The following is a 19,444-nucleotide window of genomic DNA, read 5'->3' as shown; positions in this document are numbered from 1 at the left end:
TATTTTTAGGAATAAAGTAGAAATATCTAAACGCTCCAAGCAGCTGTACGGCACCACTTCAAATTAGCATCAAACTTGAAGCGGCAGCTCGCTCGCCCGGGCTCTCACAAACCACAGCTCGCCCGACCGAAGTGAGTGACTCGTTTTATTGTCGGCATCCGTTGTTGCTCACCTCGCGCTGTGGTTGTGTTTCCGTTGTGCGGCTTTTGTAGTTGTCTTGTCACTCCTGCACTCCGTGTGTTCCCGTGGAAGATGTCACTTTCCACCACATCCACCTCGGCCATGACTCTCGCTGCTTTCGCGAAGGATCTCAACTTCACCGTTCTCTCCAAACACGTACAGGCCACATCATTCATACCCAATAAGTTATGCATCACTTCCATCAGATATTCCTCTGGATTGTTGTTGTGTGTGACAAATGAACCCGCTCTCTATGCTGGATGTTTGCATTTCCTACCCCTTGTGGAGAAGACGGAAAAACAAGGAAACAAAAGGGGAATAAATTATCTTCTGTTTCAGACGACTTCCGACTGAATTCCGCTTAATTTATCTGTCACGGCTCAAGTGGGAATTTTGCAGATCCCCCCCCCTTTAACTCTAAGGAGGAAAAGACACTTTCACATGAAGGAAACATCAGCTTCACTTGTGGAGTAACTCATCATTCGGGGAGAAAACCTTGTGACAGGAGAATGCTGCGGATGAAAAGGGGACCGGGTTGTTCTTGGGTGTTGGGAGACGCAGTATGTCATGTTTAGAAGTCGGCGTTTCATCGCAGTTGTTTGTCAGAGTTGTTTTTTGTTTGACAGTGGCTAATGGGCCGGCAGTCAAATTGTTATGACGTTTGATCAAATACATTAAAGGTCCATGTTGGCGGAATGTGAGTAGAAGTGCCGTCCATCATTCTCTGCCACCCCCCACAAAAAAAAAAAAACACACACCGCAGCATTTTTACCCCAAAAAGTCCAAAAAGTTAATTAGCAGCACGGAGGCCAACGTCTCGACTCTGTGACCTTGGTGTGTCAGAACAATCTCTGCCGACAAAACCTGATATGACATTTTGAGAGTCTCGGGGTTATTGTGTGAATGAGAGTTCAATCATCACATCATTAATGGGCTTGGAGTGGGGCCAGTCATTCATGACACCAGTGCTTTACAGCTCGGCCAGAAATCTCTTGGCTGTCGTGAGAAGGTTGTGGATTTTTTTTCTTTTCGGGGCGCTACCAAAGGGTGATTCTGATTAATGGCTTTTTCCCGACTGCAAAGCCATTGGGTAATTCTGAGGAATAATCTCCTCACGTCATTGAAACCCTAAAAACCGATCCGGGTGACCAGAGCTGGCCGTCCCCTCCTGGTCAATTACGGGGGCTAATTAGTATTTATGTTTTTTGTCACCCAAGACGAGTCGGTTGTGCTGCTACTCATTTGTATTCGCTCGTGGGCTATCCCATAGTAAGTTGTGAGCCGCATCACGGCCATGTTTGACTAGCTTCTGTATAACCAATAGATCTGGAGAGGCTATTTTGCATGATTATATTTATTCAGTTCCGGTGGCGCCTTATCCAACAAAAGCAATTTACAGCGATATTGATCGTAGGCTCTGTTTTATTAGTCAACAAAATCAGTTTTTATCTGCTAAGGATTCCTTTTGCTCAGGAGAGCCCTGGTGTTGACTGATTCTGATGTGTGTGTGCTCAAGTTATTGTCTTCTGTTTTTATATCTCTCGGAATTTCACGCCTCCCGCCGCTCTTTCCCGGGCGCTTGTGAGGCTTTGTGGAGATTCCCCCCCCCGAAAAAATCCATCTCAATAAGTAAATATAACTGCTTCCCTTCAAAAGCCCTGTTGAGTGCCTCTCTTGACTTGCATTGACTGGCCATCGCCTGGGAGACTCAGCCCGACGCTCTCCACTACAAGTGTTACTAACGCCAATTAAACCCCTGGCACCACCCTGTCATTCTCCACATTCTGTGACATGAGTGATAACACAGAGCCTTACATTCAGCTCTCATCCGACGCACATTAAATGGCACTGGACCCCAGCGTTTCCTGACATTCTGCTCAAATCGATTGCAATTTAATCAGTGCGAGCGCGCCGCTATCGGCCACACTCGCGCCAGCTGTTGTCTTGTCTTACCTGCTCGGGCTGAGGGGGGAGGATTGAAAGGGGGGGGAGGGGGGGGGGGAAACAAATAGAGCCATTTCAAAACTCTAACAATGTGAAATTCTCATTAAATAAACAGCGTAAAACCCGACGAAAAGGGAGAAAACATCAAAGTTGGGAATAATAATCACAGATTTGATGTTTCCGTGGAAGCATATTTCCATTCAATTTGCACTCTATTAGATTTATTGTCTGTTTTGAACACACATTAGTCTCGTTCTCCCTCGTAGCTCCTCTCTCTTCGTGTGCGTGTGTGTGTGTGTGTGTGCCTGTGTGCGTGTGTGTGTGTGGGTCTTCCTCTCTACCCGTCTCTCTCCCTCTGGGGGTAAATGCAGTAATTATCCCATTATACTTTGAAGTCGTCGTAAAAAATCCAAGGCCCCAAAACAATCCCCCCCAAATAAGTGAATACATGGTCCTTTTAAGTAGTTGGGCTCCTGTGAGGTAGCCCACGGCGGAAACACTCTCTCTTTGAAATTCCAACAGGTCAAAACAAATCCCCAAAGTGCGGAAAAGAGTGTGTTATTTAAAGGATTTTAAACGATAAACAGTGTTCTTTGTGGGAAAGTGCGCTGAGGCCAAAACTAAACTTCCAAAGATGATCTCGAAACTAATAGTCGTGTGTCCCTGTTTGAATCCTAGCAACACAACTAACTAAATGAACAAGATGGCGCAAACACACATGGACGCCTCAGGGCAGCCATAAATATGGTCTATAGAGCTCTGAGGATGAACAGACTGAGCTCGCTACCAATTTCCAAATGACTTAATGGGGTGATAATGTGTTAAAATGAAAATTTGCCTCTATTTTAGGAAGACCTTGAGTTGCATTGCCGGGCCTCGGATCCCTCTCGCACACATTCGCACGTTCAAGCGCACACACAAGTTATTATCCCCTCATCCTTTTGAATTTTCAATTAAGTACCCAGTGCAGCCTGTCATCTTCTACAGAGGATCCGGGGCTAAATGAGGATCCGGGCGTATGTTTTTCTATTTCGATGCAGATCCAGCTGAAATATTGATCATGAATGGCAGCAAGAAGCCGGCTCTATTAGGAGGAATAACATTTCACAAAAATTGAGCCGAGGCATTAATACGTCAGTGATGTACGACCTCTCTGAGTCCTGCCTGCCACCAGGTATCACTCTGGGTTAGTGCCCGAGGCTATACAAACACGAGCCGAAAATGAAAGCAACTCCATAACTGTTTGGATGGTGGATGGTTTGATAAACGTGATAGAAATACTCATGCTGTTTATGTCGTCTCAGTCGGTTTCCCCCTACCCCCCCCCCCCCCCTGCTATTTTTTATAACTGGATCCACGTGGGAGCAGGGAGAGAGGTGATGGTCAGCTGCATGATCATCGCCGGTGCAGAACAGGGGGACACGACGCCGAGCGACAGCAACACGTGTCCATACATGGATGCAGTCAGACACAAGCCGGCTCGCTGACAGGCAACATGACACAACACGCAGGCAAACACGCACGCTGGGAGCTAATTATCACGTGTAAACACCACAAATGACACACTACGTTTACCATTAGACAAAAATGCATGTTAAAACCGACGCAGCCTATTTAGAACGTAAAAAGAAAAAAAAAAGGGGGGGAAAAAAAAGGTGTCGTGTGGGTTGGACGCTGTCATGGCTGCAAATGATCACCGAGGAGATGTGAGCCGAGCCTGTCATTAAAGGCACAATGTGGGTTTCCGTGGCAACATCATTGAGACCTCCATTTTTTTTAATGCCGTGGTTGTGAACAATCAACATTGCACCCAACCCCCCTGTGAATAGAAGGCACACGGCTAAATAAAGCGAGTGCTCATGTTGCCACACTTTCACAATCCACCGGCGTGGTTTTGTTTCCCTCTCTCCTCTCTCTGTTGGGAATTCTGTAACAACCTGTTTCTATGGGAGGGGTGGGGCGGGGGACTAGGCAAAGTATCAACACTCCACAATCAAAGGATAGCTCCGCGTTCGTTTTTTAAAAACAATCCCTCCGACGACAGACCAACAAAACTGTCACATTGTGATTTAAGGCGAGTTGATATTCAACCCCGCTCCCTCATTTACCGGCTGACTCACCGACGCCGAGTCACAAAGGTGATGCTGCCTTTCCCCCCCCTTCCTGCCATTTTAATTCGGTGTCCTTGCTTGGCTAAAAAACTGAAGTTCAGCCGCCCGCACAGTTACTTTCCCATTATGCTCCACAATGACCTCCCTGACCAAGGTAATTACCTCGGCTCTCGAGTCATCGGAGTCAAAGATAAAGCCCTGCAGAGATCTCCCTACATCAGATTATCCTCGGAGAGAGAGAGAGCCGCAGCGCAGGTGTTCATTCCCCCGACCGGCGCCGCGACTGTTGCTTGTTTGTTTATTCATTAGCATTTGATCTGTCAGCCGGCGAGAGAAGGGATGTCTTCAGTTTGCAGGAGAGTCTTGTCAGCATGAGGAACTGAGATAAGGTGAATGTAGTATTTAATTAAGAAGCCCTCCCGGTATCTGGGTGCATGCAGACACCACGCGGCAATTGACCTTAGTGAACATGTCAAGACTTTATCTGGCTCCCATCAGCCCTGAGCAGGAGTTGTGAGGACTGTAAACAGCGGCGCTCTCAGACAAGCCCTTTGATTTGTACAAACAGACCTTGTAGCGTTTTCAAGTGGCAGATTACACCGTTTTTTTTTTTATTTCCTAGCCAAATGAGGGGACATTATTCCATGCCTCCTGTCATAGTGTTTCTAATATCCTGAAATGTCAATTAATGTGTGTCACGTATTTGCCTTTGCCTCTATGCAGCCAAATTAAGTTCTTGCTTCGTTTTGCAGTGTCTGTCGCCAGCATGTGTGTCAGACAGACATGAAATGCACAGAATCTGTTATGGAATTAAGAGGGAATGTTTTTCCCAGGCTGTGCTGCCAGTTCATGACTAATTTAAAGGGGAATACATCTGCTTTAAACAGAATATACATGGGCATCATGTAAATTCATCATTTTCTCACACAAAAAATGTCTCAGGCAAATCCGAGCATCGAGAATTATATTAAGCATTTAATCACATGACAGTTTTTAAAGCTGGTCCATTCGTTTTATATATATTTCTTCTTGACATAATCTGTCTATATTAGCTTTATACTTATTCCAGCTGTGAACCAGCACATGTGCATATGTCCTGGTGATGGCAGGAACAACAAAGGAATACAGAAGGAAGACTAACTTGGGTCTTTCGTGAGTCAGCAGTGACACCTAGAGGTCTGAGGTAAAATCTCATGACTCTGGTGGTGGAGGATGATCAGCAAACCATATCATTCCCTCAGCAACAGGCATGAGACGAATAATTGTAATGATAGTAAGAATAATATAAGAATAAGAAAAAAAAGGCACAAACATTTTGAAATTGTATAAAAATCTAAATGACGCAAGGAAACATGTTTTCACCCTCATATATACCTCACTGATATATTCACCTTACCCCTCGGTAACATGACATTTCACTTTCCATTGCAAACTACCATCCCTTTGTCATCTGTACAGATACAAACTCATATAAATAGTTGAGCAGCTGATTAAATTTGATATTAAAATGTATTAAAGGTCACAAAATCTTTTCCGACACCAAAAAACCTTTTCCTCTCTTAGGCATCGATGATCATTTGGAAACGTGTCTACCATATAATTTTTTCCTGCTCAGGAATATACAAAGCAAGTATCCTCCTTTGTCCTGTTATTTTGATAAGCGTTGTGTATTTCTTCAATTTGATCAACAGATGGCGATAGAGCAGCTGGTTAGGACACAGGCTCTGATTCTCCCCACACTGAGGTGCATGGACCACACTGTGTGCCGGGGAACATTTCCATTAAGTCCCAGTCAACATGTGGGAGAGCTACAGGCTGTTCACAGCGTTACTGCCACACACCTCACAAACAGACCATACAATCCCCCCCCCCCTCCCCCTTCCCGTAAAGATTCAATTGACAAAGACGATTATCAATATTTGGACATCCATTATTTAAACTGCTTATCCTCTTGAGGGTCGCTGGGGGGGAGCTGGAGTCAATTCCAGCTGACATTGGTCGAGAGGCAGGATACACCAGGTCGCCAGCGTATGACACGGCTGACACAGAGGGACAAACACAGCCATTCACTCTCCAATTAACCTAACCCCCAATCTGCATGTCTTTGGACTGTGGGAGGAAGCCGGAGTGAAATCCTACAAGAGCCATGGAGAACATACAAGCTCCACACAGAAATACCCCAAACCGAACTGGGAATCAAACTGGGAAAAACTCTTTCTGTGACCACCACACGACTGTGTTATCATGGCAAAAATCAAAAAAACTAAAAAGGGAACATTAAAGAAGCAGCAGGGTCCTCTAGCAAAACTGAAAAATATAATAATATATATACACCAATAATATGCCCGGATGTACCTGTACATAAAATGATGTTGTTATGACATTAGACATTAGAACATATTGAATCAAGATTTTGGTCATTTTTGCACTATAATATATATACTGATGTATAACACTACATCGGTATGAAAGGACTCTTTGTGTCCACAGCAGTAAGAGTTTCAAGGTAAATCCTTCACCTCCTACAAGAAAATTTCAACTTTTACCACTAAAGCACCAACTCAGAACCAGCCGCTCCTTTCTCAGATGTCTGAGGATGTATAAAGAGCTGTAGTTAGAAAGATGGCAGGTATAAAAAAGAAACCAGTGGGGCGTCTGCTGAAGGTCAAATGAAATACAGCCCCAGAGCCTAGTTTAATATCGGTTCAGAGTGCCTGGTTGGTGATGTTAGGGGATATGTCATATGTCAGGGCGGATGAGGTATGAGTGTGCAGGTTGGCGGAGTCATGCTGGATGTGGGTGGGTGGGTGGGTGGGGGGGGGGTGATGGGGCTGAGAGAGAGAAGCCCAATGCAAGTCAAGAGATTGGATTCATAAAGCAGCACAGTAAAGAGTCGTATTTACACGGGCACGGAAGAATAATAGAAAAATTAAAGACGCGTGAGTCCGGTGAAATAAACAAGAATACATGTAAATAGATAACAGCTGTTCTAAGATCAACAATATTCAACATTAGCTTATGATCGAGCACCTGTTCCGGGGGATTAGTGCTTAATGGTTCTGAAAACAAGATGTTATGTCGAATTTTACTTTATATTTTTGTTTCTGGGATTGATAAAGTGTCCCGAGAACAGCGGTGATGGTGGAACTTTGTGGCAGTGGATATTCAAAATATGCCATAGTCTGCCGTTATTTATGGAGCCGCCCCACAGAGGGAGCAGCCCTGGGCCCTTTTTGGATCTTGGGGAGGATAAGAGGTGTCGACCATGATGGCTGATGATGTAGCCATCATCTATTTCACCCCCACCTTCCCGGGGGAGGTCGGGGGAAGAAAAAAAAAAAAGCCCTGGGAGGCATGTTCTCGGACAGCCTGCTGTTAGGGTTTCTTGTACCCAGTGATGTTTTTCATGCCCCCATAAACTCACTCACATTCTCCTGCTGCAGCCTGTCCTCAGTCTTCCTCCTTCCACAGTTCTCGTCCTTGCTGTTCTTTTGTGTCTGCTCATGCCCACCGCAGCGCCTCTGCGTCCCCGACATGAAAAGCCTCAGTGTTTTTGGAGGATTATCTATTCCATGTCAGAGTGTCTGTCGGCAATGTTCCGCCCTTGCAGCCCACAGTTCCCTGTTGTTCTGAAGAGACCTCTCCAAGCCTCACCTCGCCATCTCCTCGGCGTCGGCCGGTGCAGCTGCAAACGGCTGCAAATGCAGTTTTAACTTTGTAGCAAGGCTCAAATACAGAGAATGCATATTTATGAGAGAGTGTATCTTTCTCCTTTCGTATTCATTTACTTTCCATGACAATTTATGCAAATAATTGAACGACTTCAGACTAAAACCTTTCTTTTTTTATGAAGGATAGTTGGCTCCTGTCTGCCTTGGACCAGCTCTTGTTATGCTGCTATAGGCCTCGATTGCAAGGGGATTACATGACTCATGGACCTGCTCTCTCCTCCTCTTCATCTTCATCAATACATGTTACTGACTTCACTTCTTCCCCCGGGGTCCTTGTCCGTGCGTTATCGTTTGCAGATCCTGGATCAGAGCTACATGGACTGTCGATCGTGCATTGTGGATCTCAGAAGCATTTGATCTGATCGTGGACTCTGACTCTGCTGACCCCCCACTCGCACATAATTTATAACTCTATATTATTGGCATTATCACCAATCTCTGCACCTTAGAACCGCACGTAACTCTCTTACTGTATATATTGTTGTTCAATATTGTTGTTGTTTTTATATTGTGGTTTGTACAGTGCACCAACCACACCAAGGCAATTTCCTGTATGTGCAAATACACATGGCAATAAAAAGAATTCTGATTCATCTATAGATGGTTTAAGTATACAATAGGCCTGCCCACATATACTACTGACAGCTGTCATAGCGGCTCCCTTCAACATTTTCTTTTGTGTAAATCCCGTACAAAACACAGCTACACCTCTCATCTATGTTAGATGCGCTGTCCTTTCTCCTGAGTGTTGTCAGTTCTCATTTTGTTGATGTGCTCTGTCACATCTCTCGCACTTCTGTCCGTCCTGGGAGAGGAATCCCTCATTTGCAGCTCCAGTCAAGGGTTAAGGGCAGGGGATGTCGCACCTTGTTAAGATCTCTGAGCCACATGGAGATTTGCGATGATGAGCTATGCATGTAAAATTTGATTTGAACTAAACAGTTACTAATAACAGAAGTCGCTCATTATTCCAGATTTGAGCAGCCTGTCCATTACTGTTAAAAAACCCAATTCTTACTCCCTTGTTCCCCCATTGTTTTAGTGTTTTAATAAATGACTTAATGACTTAATCCATATTTCCATTCTGTAAACAATACAGAATAAATAGAACAAGATCAGGCAATGTACATCCACGTCACAGAGCGCCACCCACAACCCACAGCATTGCCTCAAGGCATTCTGGGAGGCCACGGCCATCCACCCCCAACACGCTACCGCATTTTATTGCTTACTTGACTGAGGAGAATAGACGCTGTAAATCTCACACTGTTTTATAAAGTGTTTTATAAAAATATGACAGGAACAGCTTTCGGTGCTGTCACAGTAAACTGAAGCTCTCATGACTTATCACTTTCACACAAAGACAATCCTCAAACAATGTGCTACACTGCAGTTGTGTAGCCGTGTGTTGTGTAACATGACCAACAAAGGCTTGTGAGCTCCCTGAAAGCGATGCTGCTTCCAGACAGAGACAGAAAGGTTCAAGGGTTGATGCCGATTGTTCTCATGCAAGCTTTAGCTGGACCATCTTTAAAGGAGCGTACATCAGAACCACTACCCATCATCCTCTGTGGCCGGGCTCCAACTCCATTTGTGTGTCCTTGGAGCGCACGATTGTTAGTCATCATCATTTTTTTCCCGGACATTTCTTATGCTGATTCCTCTTGTGTGTGTCTGTGTGTGTGTGTGTGTGTGTGTGTGTGTGAGTGCTGCCGTCTTCTGCTCCCCAGTTGGTGAAGATCATGTTCAGTGTCATGGAAGACTTGGAGAGACGTTAAATGAGGCTCCTATCATGCATCGCCTGTGCGCCTCGTGCTCCCTCTGCACAATGTGACGAGGGGTAAACATAAATGTCACAGTGCCCAGAGAAGCAAACATCTCCGGATCCCAATAGATAATTGGGACGTCAGCTATTTCTCTGCAGTATACTGTCCAGCCAACTACATGCTTGTCTTACTGCAACAAACACGAATGCTAATGCATGCGGTAAATAGGGGTGTAATGGCGAGGTTTAGCCGTTGCTGATGGTGCAGCCCGATATGCAACACAAATCTCTGGAGTCAGAGCAAACAGGAGCACAAATGAAACGCATGTAGCCTGAGTGAAGCCTTAATTCACTTTAATATGAGCCACAGGCGGTGTCCCTGATGGGCCCGCTCTCCTCCCATGTGAGCGGGAGCCAAATGGAGAGGTTGATGGATGAAGCTCCACGAGGACACGGCTACGTTCAATGATACTTGACATGGTTCCACACGAGTGCCACCACGTCACATTGGGCAACACATGACAGGTCTGCCTCTTTTCTTTTTTCTACCTTTTTTACTCTGTCAGTAAACTCAGTGTGTTTAATGCATGTAACGTGTGCTAACCGTCCAAATGCTGCCTCTGTGAGACACATGAATAATTCACTCTTAATTTTACCTCTGGTTTTACATCACGACCAGCTGAGAGCACACTCAGGAGTAAGGGAATAATATACCAGGAATTAAATATTACCCATTTCCTTCAGTGTAACTTCTCTCTGCTTGTGCACTGCGGCTGGATCGATTGACATCACACTGTCATGGCACTGACCCAGCGTGTTCATGTGCTGCGTCGTGAAAATGGATGACACGGTTATTAAGGCGGTTCTGCACAGGCCAGATCGAGCTGCTGCTGCTGTCGCTCCGATGAGATGGGATCACTGTGACAGTTCAACAGGGGGGAGGGGGGGGGGTTCTGTCACCTTGATTTTAACACTCAACTCAACGACCTCTGAACTTTGACAGAGGAGATCAATTTGAATATTTAAAAAAAGGGCTTTTGTCGGGACTTGATTGGTCAGGAGGCAAAAGAAACTCAACAGCAGCTGGGTCCGTCTCTATTTAGGTTCAAAACTGAAGGGGACTGAGTCTTGGCAGTCACGGCCCTGATGCTCTGGAAGGACCTGCCCGAGGTGATTCAGCTGGCAGAGGCAGTGCCACCTTTTGAGCCCCTTCTTACAATGCACTTCATCCAAAAAGCCTTTTGTGCTTTTATCTGAGTTGTGTGTTTATTGCCTTTGCCGAGGGGGTTTTCACTGGTGTTTGATTGTTAGTTAGCAGGTTTACACAGAAACTTATTTTTGGATTACCGGGAAACTTGGCTGAAGGATGCAGAGACGGATCAGGATAGAACCCAATGTCAGATTTTGGTGCAGATCGGGATCAGGGGCTGGATCTTTCTTGAACATTGTTTTTCAACATTTTCCTTGACTTTAAAATAGATCTTAATGAAAAAATAACAGCGACAGCAAAAAGCGTGTTTTATGGCACTGATATTTATGAATGTGTATTAAACATGGTTTTCATAAAGGGACTGCTTGTGATCTAGCAGACAGCCTATCTTTCTTTTATCCTGTGGCAGATCCAGGCCTGATTTTTGAAAATCAGTCCTTGCTCCAGCACAATTTCTACTTCACAAAGGGCTAGAAAATGAAAAATATACATTTTCCTATTTATTGTTATAGTAAGTAAGTGATTTGTTTTAATACTCTTTCACAGTAAAGGGACAGTTAAGGTCCCAATGAGTTTTCAGCTGGGGCCACTGCCGCCCCTGGCCCGGCCCCTGGATCCGCCCCTGATTTCAATTAGTTTTTTTGCAACTATGTTTGTGATGAAGTATATAGTGTGTGTATATTAAGTCAATTATTATACTAAGTTTAATACAATAACTAACATTTGGTGGATTATTGTTTGCATTGCTGAATGTTTCCCTCCCTCCTGTTAGGTCGACTAAACTATTTCAAAAGCTCAAATAGATGAAGAGCTGTGTGATGTTGCCGAGATGGAAGCGGTTCCTGTCAGGTTGAAAACAAACAACTTGTTTTAAGTCTCTCTCTTGCTCTCTCTCTCTCTCTCTCTCTCTCTCTCTCTCTCTCTCTCTCTCTCTCTCTCTCTCTCTCTCTCTCTCTCTCTCTCCCCCCTTGTTACCTCACCCAGCAGGATGACAGATTATGAAAAGCTGATGTAACTTGGCGTTCCGGTGAAGGGTTGGTTTTCGGAGTGAATAACATGATAAGCGGTTTGACAAACCGTCTGAGCGCACGGAGGAGACGCGCCGGTGCCCGTTCAATTATTGATGTATGAGTGTAGTTTATTTTTTATTTTTTTTTGTCATTTTTTTGTCATTTCATGTTTTCTGTGGGTAGGTCAACATCTTCTGGGGGGGGTGGATTAGGGGAAGCACCTCCTCGGAGTGCTCCAGTGGGCTGATTCATTTGTGCATGAAATGACTTGACGTCCTCTCACCACAGAGAGAGAGAGAGGGGGAGGGAGAGAGAGAGAGAGAGAGAGAGAGAGAGAGAGAATATGTAACTTTGAGTTTCCAGGCATCTCCGTGTCTCCTCGGGCTCAGACGCGCACGGCGGTGTAAAGAGAGACGCATTTGGCAGTTATGGTCGATCAACGCTCCTTTCATCCTCTCAAGTGCATCGGAGACCCACGACGGCCGCGCGCGTGGTGAACGGATCCTGTTTCCATTTTTGTAACGGATTAAAAACAGGAGAGAAAAAGGAAAGATGCGCCGCAAAACCTAACGAGCCCACATCTTCATCAATGCGCGCAAAGGTACGTATTCTCCATGAGGACTTAAATTACGCGTGCACGATCCCTGCAAACCTTACACGCATATGCAGCCTCACATGCAAAGCAGCCTTTAAATTGCATTTGTTTTCCTTCGTGTCCTCACAAGCCGACGCAACGTGGCTTCTCCCCCTCACAGCGGATTTAGACAATTGTTCAGTGTCTCGCTTTGACCTTGCTTTCTGCTTCATAGCTTCAAGGAGTTGCTTTCTATCTTTATTTTGTTTGAGCCATTTTAGATCACGCCAGCCAGAAAGTTACCTCTGGGCATAAAAACAAGGCAAATGAAGTCTTGACTCATGCGGGCATACACTGTGCGTAGACACAGCTTGTTGTGTAGAAGTTTTTGTGTTCCCATTGCATTCATTTGCTAATGTGTCTTTTATTTCTAGATGACATTGAGGATATACCTATAGCAGGGACTGTGAGCTCGGCCAACCCCGTCTTTGCAGGAAAATGCATCCCTGGATCTCGTATGTGTTGCTGAGTGCAGCATCAGTCTGCACGGCTGACGTGATTGGAACTTATGGAGAGATGTGTCAAAGACTGTGTGCCTGCGAGGAGAGAGAGGGGATACTTGCAGTGAGCTGCGAAAACAGAGGAATTGTGAGTCTGGCAGATCTAACCCCGGTGCACTTCCCCCAGTATCATCTGCTGCTCACAGGGAACCTGCTGAAGAAGCTGTCTGCCAATGATCTTGTCGAGTACAAGGGACTTACAATACTGCATCTGGGAAATAACGACATATCTGAGGTTGAAGCGGGAGCGTTCAACGGACTTCCGGGATTAAAGCGCTTGCATCTGAACAACAACAAAATTGATGCCTTGAAGGAAGAGTTGTTCTTTGGCCTTGAAAGTTTGGAGTATCTACAACTCGATTATAATTATATCACCCATGTGGCGCCCAATGCCTTCAGCCGGCTGCGGCATCTGGAGGTCCTGATTCTGAATGACAACTTGATATCCACTCTGCCGGTGAATATTTTCCAGCACGTGCCGTTGACTCATTTGGACTTGAGGGGGAATCAGCTCAAAGTGCTCCCCTACTCGGGTCTGCTGGAGCACATGAACGGCGTTGTGGAGCTACAGCTGGAGGAGAACCCCTGGAACTGCTCCTGCGAGCTGATCGCCCTCAAAACCTGGCTGGAGAGCATCTCGTACATGGCTCTGGTCGGCGACGTCGTCTGCGAGTTCCCATTTCGGCTCCACGGTAGGGATGTTGATGAGGTCTCAAAACAGGAGTTGTGCCCGAGGAGAGCCATCGCTGAATATGAGATGCCACCGCTGCCGCATTTGAGCAGCGATGCATACTTCAAGACCACGCCAAGTCTCGTTACAGCTTCCTTCACTTCATCTGGGATCGCCCGGTCCTCATCAAGACCCACCAAGGCACCTCGACAATCTGGCAAATTAAAAGCGAGGCCCACGGCTCGCGTCCCGTCTAATAAGCCACAAAATTATGGACAAATCATTTCATATCAGACCAAATCCCCCGTGCCTTTAGACTGCCCGACTGCCTGCACCTGCAATCTTCAGATTTCAGACCTCGGCCTGAACGTGAACTGCCAGGAGAAAAAGATTGAGCATATATCGGACTTAAATCCCAAACCCTACAACCCCAAAAAGATGTATCTCACTGGGAATTACATCCCTGTCGTGCGTCGATCAGATTTTATTGAGTCGACTGGGTTAGATTTGCTTCATCTTGGCAACAATCGAATAGCTCGCATCCACGACAGAGCGTTTGGCGACCTGACACATCTGAGAAGACTTTACCTCAATGGGAATTTGATAGACCGTCTCAAAGCGGACATGTTTTACGGCTTGGAAACCTTACAGTTCCTATATTTAGAATACAACGTCATCAAAGAGGTTTCCCCCGACACCTTTCAGCACGTGCCCAAACTTCAGCTTCTGTTTCTCAGCAACAACCTCCTGAAAACGTTACCAGTGGGGACGTTCAAGGGCCTGACGCTAGCCAGGCTAAATCTTCGCAGCAACCACCTGCGCTACCTGCCGGTCAGTGGCGTGCTTGATCAGCTCACGGCGCTGGTGCAAGTCGACTTGTTTGAGAATCCCTGGGATTGCTCCTGCACCGTCCTGGAGCTGAAGATGTGGCTGGAGCAGCTCAGCACAGGCACGGTTTTGAACAATGTCATCTGTGGCTCGCCTAAGAAACTAGCCGGGGAGGATATGAGATACATTAAGACGTCTAATTTCTGCCCTAATAACTCTGATACGCTTGCCTCCGCGATCCCACCCTCGGAGGAGTCTTTCCCCGGAAGCACTATCACCATAGAAACATCCCTGGACTCTGACACACAGTACAGCGCCATCCCTTTGTCCGTGATGATTCTTGCCCTCCTCCTCATGTTCATCGTGTCTGTGTTTGTGGCCGCGGGATTGTTCGTGACGATGAAAAAGAGACATCAGAAGAATGAGAATGAGCACAACAACTCCATGAACGCCTGCATCAGCTCTCTCAACATGGAGTACGGCCTTTACAAGAAGGCGTCCCTCCCCAAAGTCAGGACGTCCGCTGGACACGTGTACGAGTACATCCCGCCTCCCACAGACACCTCACGCAGAACCTCCGCTCCCACGCCGACGGACAACAAATCGGTGGATGGATTTAGGGACTTTGATGAGTTGAGCGGCGCGTTTCTGGGCAACTCGGACGAGGAGGCAGTCAGTAATGTCATAAGCCCAGAATACAGTGCCACGACTCCAGAGCCTCTTAGCAAGCCGTCCAGCCCTCACCAAGACGGCCCGTGTTACTACAGAGACACACACGAGCCCGACAAGCACACGCGCTACAGCAATACGCTACCGTGCAGGCACACAGCGCATGCATCGAGTCAGTACACCTCAGACTTTGATGCGAGGCCCCAGTACATGCAGCCAGAGAGAATACAACAGACGATACTGTATTGCACGGCACCAAGTACTGGTTATGTGGAGCCCAACAGGAGCGAGTACTGGGAACTCAAAGCCAAGCTCCACATTGATCCTGATTACCTTGAGGTTCTCGAAAAGAGAACCACATTCACACAGTTCTGAGGAGACTCCACCCCCGATGGTCATCGTGGATGCATCGAAGCAATGGACCTATTTCAATCAGGAAACCATGTTTAAAAAAGAATGACATAACTATTTTCTCACCGTTATTGTGACCGAAACATTGACAGTATGCATTTCTGGGAATCGTGCTTTACCGAATTGATTGATAAAGGGGAACACTACTCAATTCCAAAGCTTTATCACACTCTGTTTTAACAGTTTGGTTCTAATTCATAAACAAAAACAAAGAAGAGCTTGCTCACTTATGCACCTTGCAATGTGCGTTTACATATTTTCTTCTATGATTCTTATAAAAAAAAAAAAAAGATTCACAAATACCAATGACTCAACCCATCATGAAATACATCCTGAGCCGCTTCATTGACTTGGTGTGAGACCGAGCTTTTAACAGTAAAATTAGCTGTATTTCTAAAGTGTCAATGAAGCATGTTCTCTTCCCAAAATAAACCAGGTTTGTGTTGCAAACATGTGCACGACTCTGAGCTCAGTTTTTTGTTTTTTTTCCTCCTCCAATTTATTCACGATGAAACTCTCACATGAGACTAAAACAAATTAATTCTCCAAGTAAATCTATCTGTGACCGGAGTGTAGGCGGGAACAAGAGTCCTGTGTGCCCACGCGTCCTGTGACGACGCACTGAGCTCCAGTCATGTACAGAGGTGTTTATTCTCACAGGACGCACAGCTCTGGGATCAGAACATTCTAACCATGAGATCATGCAACATATTCTACTGCATTATCTCAAATCACAGCTTATGAGGCCAGTAAGTCTCTTGCGCTCTCGTGTTTGCAGATTTGGACAAGAATAATTAGCGTGTGTGCTAAAAATAAACCGCAGCAACCTGCTGCTTATACCACAGGGTAATCTGTGCAAAAAAACAGTGGTGTTCCCCTGTGAGCCTCCCTCCACATCTCCAGCACTTTTGGATCAAAGACACGTGTTGTATTGGTTTGAACGTCAGTATTTTATCTGTTCACGGAAATGTTGTTACTAAAAGATTATCCAAACAGAAGGAAAAATAAGCTTTAAATGTCACATATGTGTGCAAATGCATTTTTCTGGCATTTTTACAAGAGCACTCAGCCTGAAAACACACTTGCTGTCTATAATTCATGACGTATGATGAGTGTCTTCATTCATGCACCGACCAAAGTACTACAGGAATCAGCTGATCAGCGTATGCAAACTTTGACACCTAAAAGACGACATGAAAATACAATCCCATGTTATATTAAACCCATTACTACACGCTCTCTTCATCAAGTCTGGGTACAACGGCATTGTCCTCCAGTTATAATGCATCTGATTACATTTACAATGTACAATAAGAGTCAAATACTCTCCACACTCCTCTGTTTGAGTTTCAAAAATTTTAAATCGTGTATGAGCCTCAGGCTTATGCATACATATTTTAAATGACTGCATATTTTTATACAAACAAATGTGGATATAGTTTTTTTTTCTTTCCTTTCCTTTCCTCCTTTTTCTTCTGGAAAGAAAATGCACTATTGACTTCTACAGGTCAACAACGATGTCACTTTCTGAAATGCACGCCATGGTAACACGTGCATAGAGCCATAGAAGTAGGTTTGATAACTTCATCCAAACATGTAACACATTGGTAGAAAGATAATGTTGCACTATGCATAGATATATATATATATATAGAGAGAATATACTTAGACAATCCCACAGCTCATGCTTTTCTGAAACTTTATATGATTTTGTACAAACTGCATTGCGATGAGAAACACGGCGTCATTACTCATCATTGTTTATCTCATCTTTTCTCCGTGTGCTGTGATTTGAAATCTGTCACTCTCTCTCTCTCTCTCTCTCTCTCTCTCTCTCTCTCTCTCTCTCTCTCTCTCTCTCTCTCTCTTTAAGGAGGATTCATATGTGCTGCTACACATGGGGTGCGAGCGCTTTAGCTGTTGGACTGAAAAGCACAACAAAATGAATAGCGGAAGCTGAATGAGTGGAGTCATGTTTATGCATGTGAAGTAAGCACATCATCTAGTCATAATGCAGTCTAACCAATTTCTGGGTCAAAACTGTAAGCAGAGAAAATGTGACTATCCCTGAGAGTTTAATACGCGGCGTAAATTCACATCCCATGCAGTATAATGCACTGAGCCTGTTATCTTAACTCAGCTAATTAGTGGACATGGTGTATCTGGACCCTGTCAGCACGTCACCAAGTATTACACTGCAGCATTAGTCACGGTGTTTATCAAGGATACAGTCTTGGTTTGTTGCCTTTCACATTTCTCTGTCACTTGACCCGTCTCTGCTCTCTTGAAACTCTGCAGAACAAATCGAATGAAACCCACAAAGTGATTGCATGGTGGTGTGAACCTGCACGGGGGGGGGGGGGGGGGGGGTTGTGGCGATGAGACGTGCTACGATTTGTTTTGTATGAATATGTCGCTGTGAAGTTAGTGGTGAAAACACTGTAAACCTGCAAACATGCGCAAACACACACACACCGTGGTTTTTTTAAATTGTGAACAGTGGCTGGTATTTGGATACTTTTCTGAACTGTCAAGTTTATCTTTTGTAATGTAAATTTTGTACAACCAAACTAATGCAGTGTGCAAACAACAAAATGTACCTCCGCCAAGGCCCAACCGCCCCCTGAGATTCAATCAAGCTGCAGGATCCATGCATTATTCCCTGGTTAATTGGAGAAAATGTAAAAACAAACAAACACCTATTTCAAATTGTTTCAGACAGTGAAAATAAAAACTCCTGGATTCCAAAATGTTCCTCCTTCCACCAAGTTTCATTGAAATCCGTTTTGTAGTTTTTGCGTAATGGTGCTCTCAAACAGACAGGGGTGAAAACGTAACCTTCGTGGCGGAGGTAATAACAAATCTGTACAGGGCGAGTTATGGGTTGCCTTTGCAATCAGAGGAAAAATCCTTCTGAGAAGAATTTTTACATTTTATTTGTTGCAATTTTGTTTAGGTTACTGTGCAAATAGTACGCACTGTATATATAAGCAATTTGTATTTTCTATTTCTTGCTTGTATCTTTTTGTAATTGATGAAAAAAATGTTATTGTTTCATTTTATCTGTCACACATGAGAATTTGAATACTTGTAATCCAAAAAGAAATGTGATTATCCTGGGCTGATGCGCAAGTGCTACATTTGAAGAGGAGAAGAGCTCCGGTCAGTGTCCTACTCCTATTGCTTGTTGGTTTTCATATGATAACATAACACACATTTTTTTTTTTTTTCAGTGTCAACCTCTAATTTGTAAATAGAACACATTCATCAGCATTTCCAACTCGTGTCGGCTCTGAAAAAGGAAAAATACCTGGTCTCATATTGCAAAGAAAACCAGTGCAACTAGGACTATGTGAGGTAAATATATCTACAGTGTGTTGTTTCTTTAGCTGTTAGCTGATGAATAAAAGATATGCATTCATTTGACGCAGCCTTGTTTTGTGTGTTCCCTCAGCGTGGCACATACAGGGCAAGTCACAGTGCACCTCCGGGGACACAGTTTAAAATGCCGCACAAAAACCCCATTGGCATGTTCTTCAGAATGTTACTGTAATTAAAATGTCAGAGTCAAATATTCAGATAACGCCGTTGTCATGGTTTCAATTAGGCCAATGGAAAATAACAAGAGGCGCTGAGTTATATAATCAACATGGAGATGGCATTAAAAGTACTTTATGTTGCCTTAGCTTCACCCACAGACATTTTGACTAAAAAGTTAAATGGTCACTTCCCTCCTGTATAAATTTGTTAATTATAAAATGCCCCAAAGTGCTCAAACAGC

At 44.8% G+C, this 19,444-nt stretch overlaps 1 protein-coding gene across 1 annotated transcript; it reads left to right on the top strand.

Annotated features, from left to right (window-relative positions):
* Positions 1-12,965: 12,965 nt before the first annotated feature.
* slitrk5b (SLIT and NTRK-like family, member 5b) lies at positions 12,966-16,924 on the top strand. Its single transcript, XM_062401839.1, has one exon. It carries the CDS (start codon positions 13,024-13,026, stop codon positions 15,625-15,627), a length of 2,604 nt encoding a protein of 867 aa, XP_062257823.1. The 5' UTR covers positions 12,966-13,023; the 3' UTR covers positions 15,628-16,924.
* Positions 16,925-19,444: the final 2,520 nt, after the last annotated feature.

This window comes from Platichthys flesus, chromosome 13 (assembly GCF_949316205.1).
Source record: "Platichthys flesus chromosome 13, fPlaFle2.1, whole genome shotgun sequence".
In the NCBI taxonomy this organism is placed as follows: domain Eukaryota; kingdom Metazoa; phylum Chordata; class Actinopteri; order Pleuronectiformes; family Pleuronectidae; genus Platichthys; species Platichthys flesus.
The sequence above is the reverse complement of the archived record's forward strand: the minus strand, read 5'-3'. Positions and strand labels throughout refer to the sequence as shown.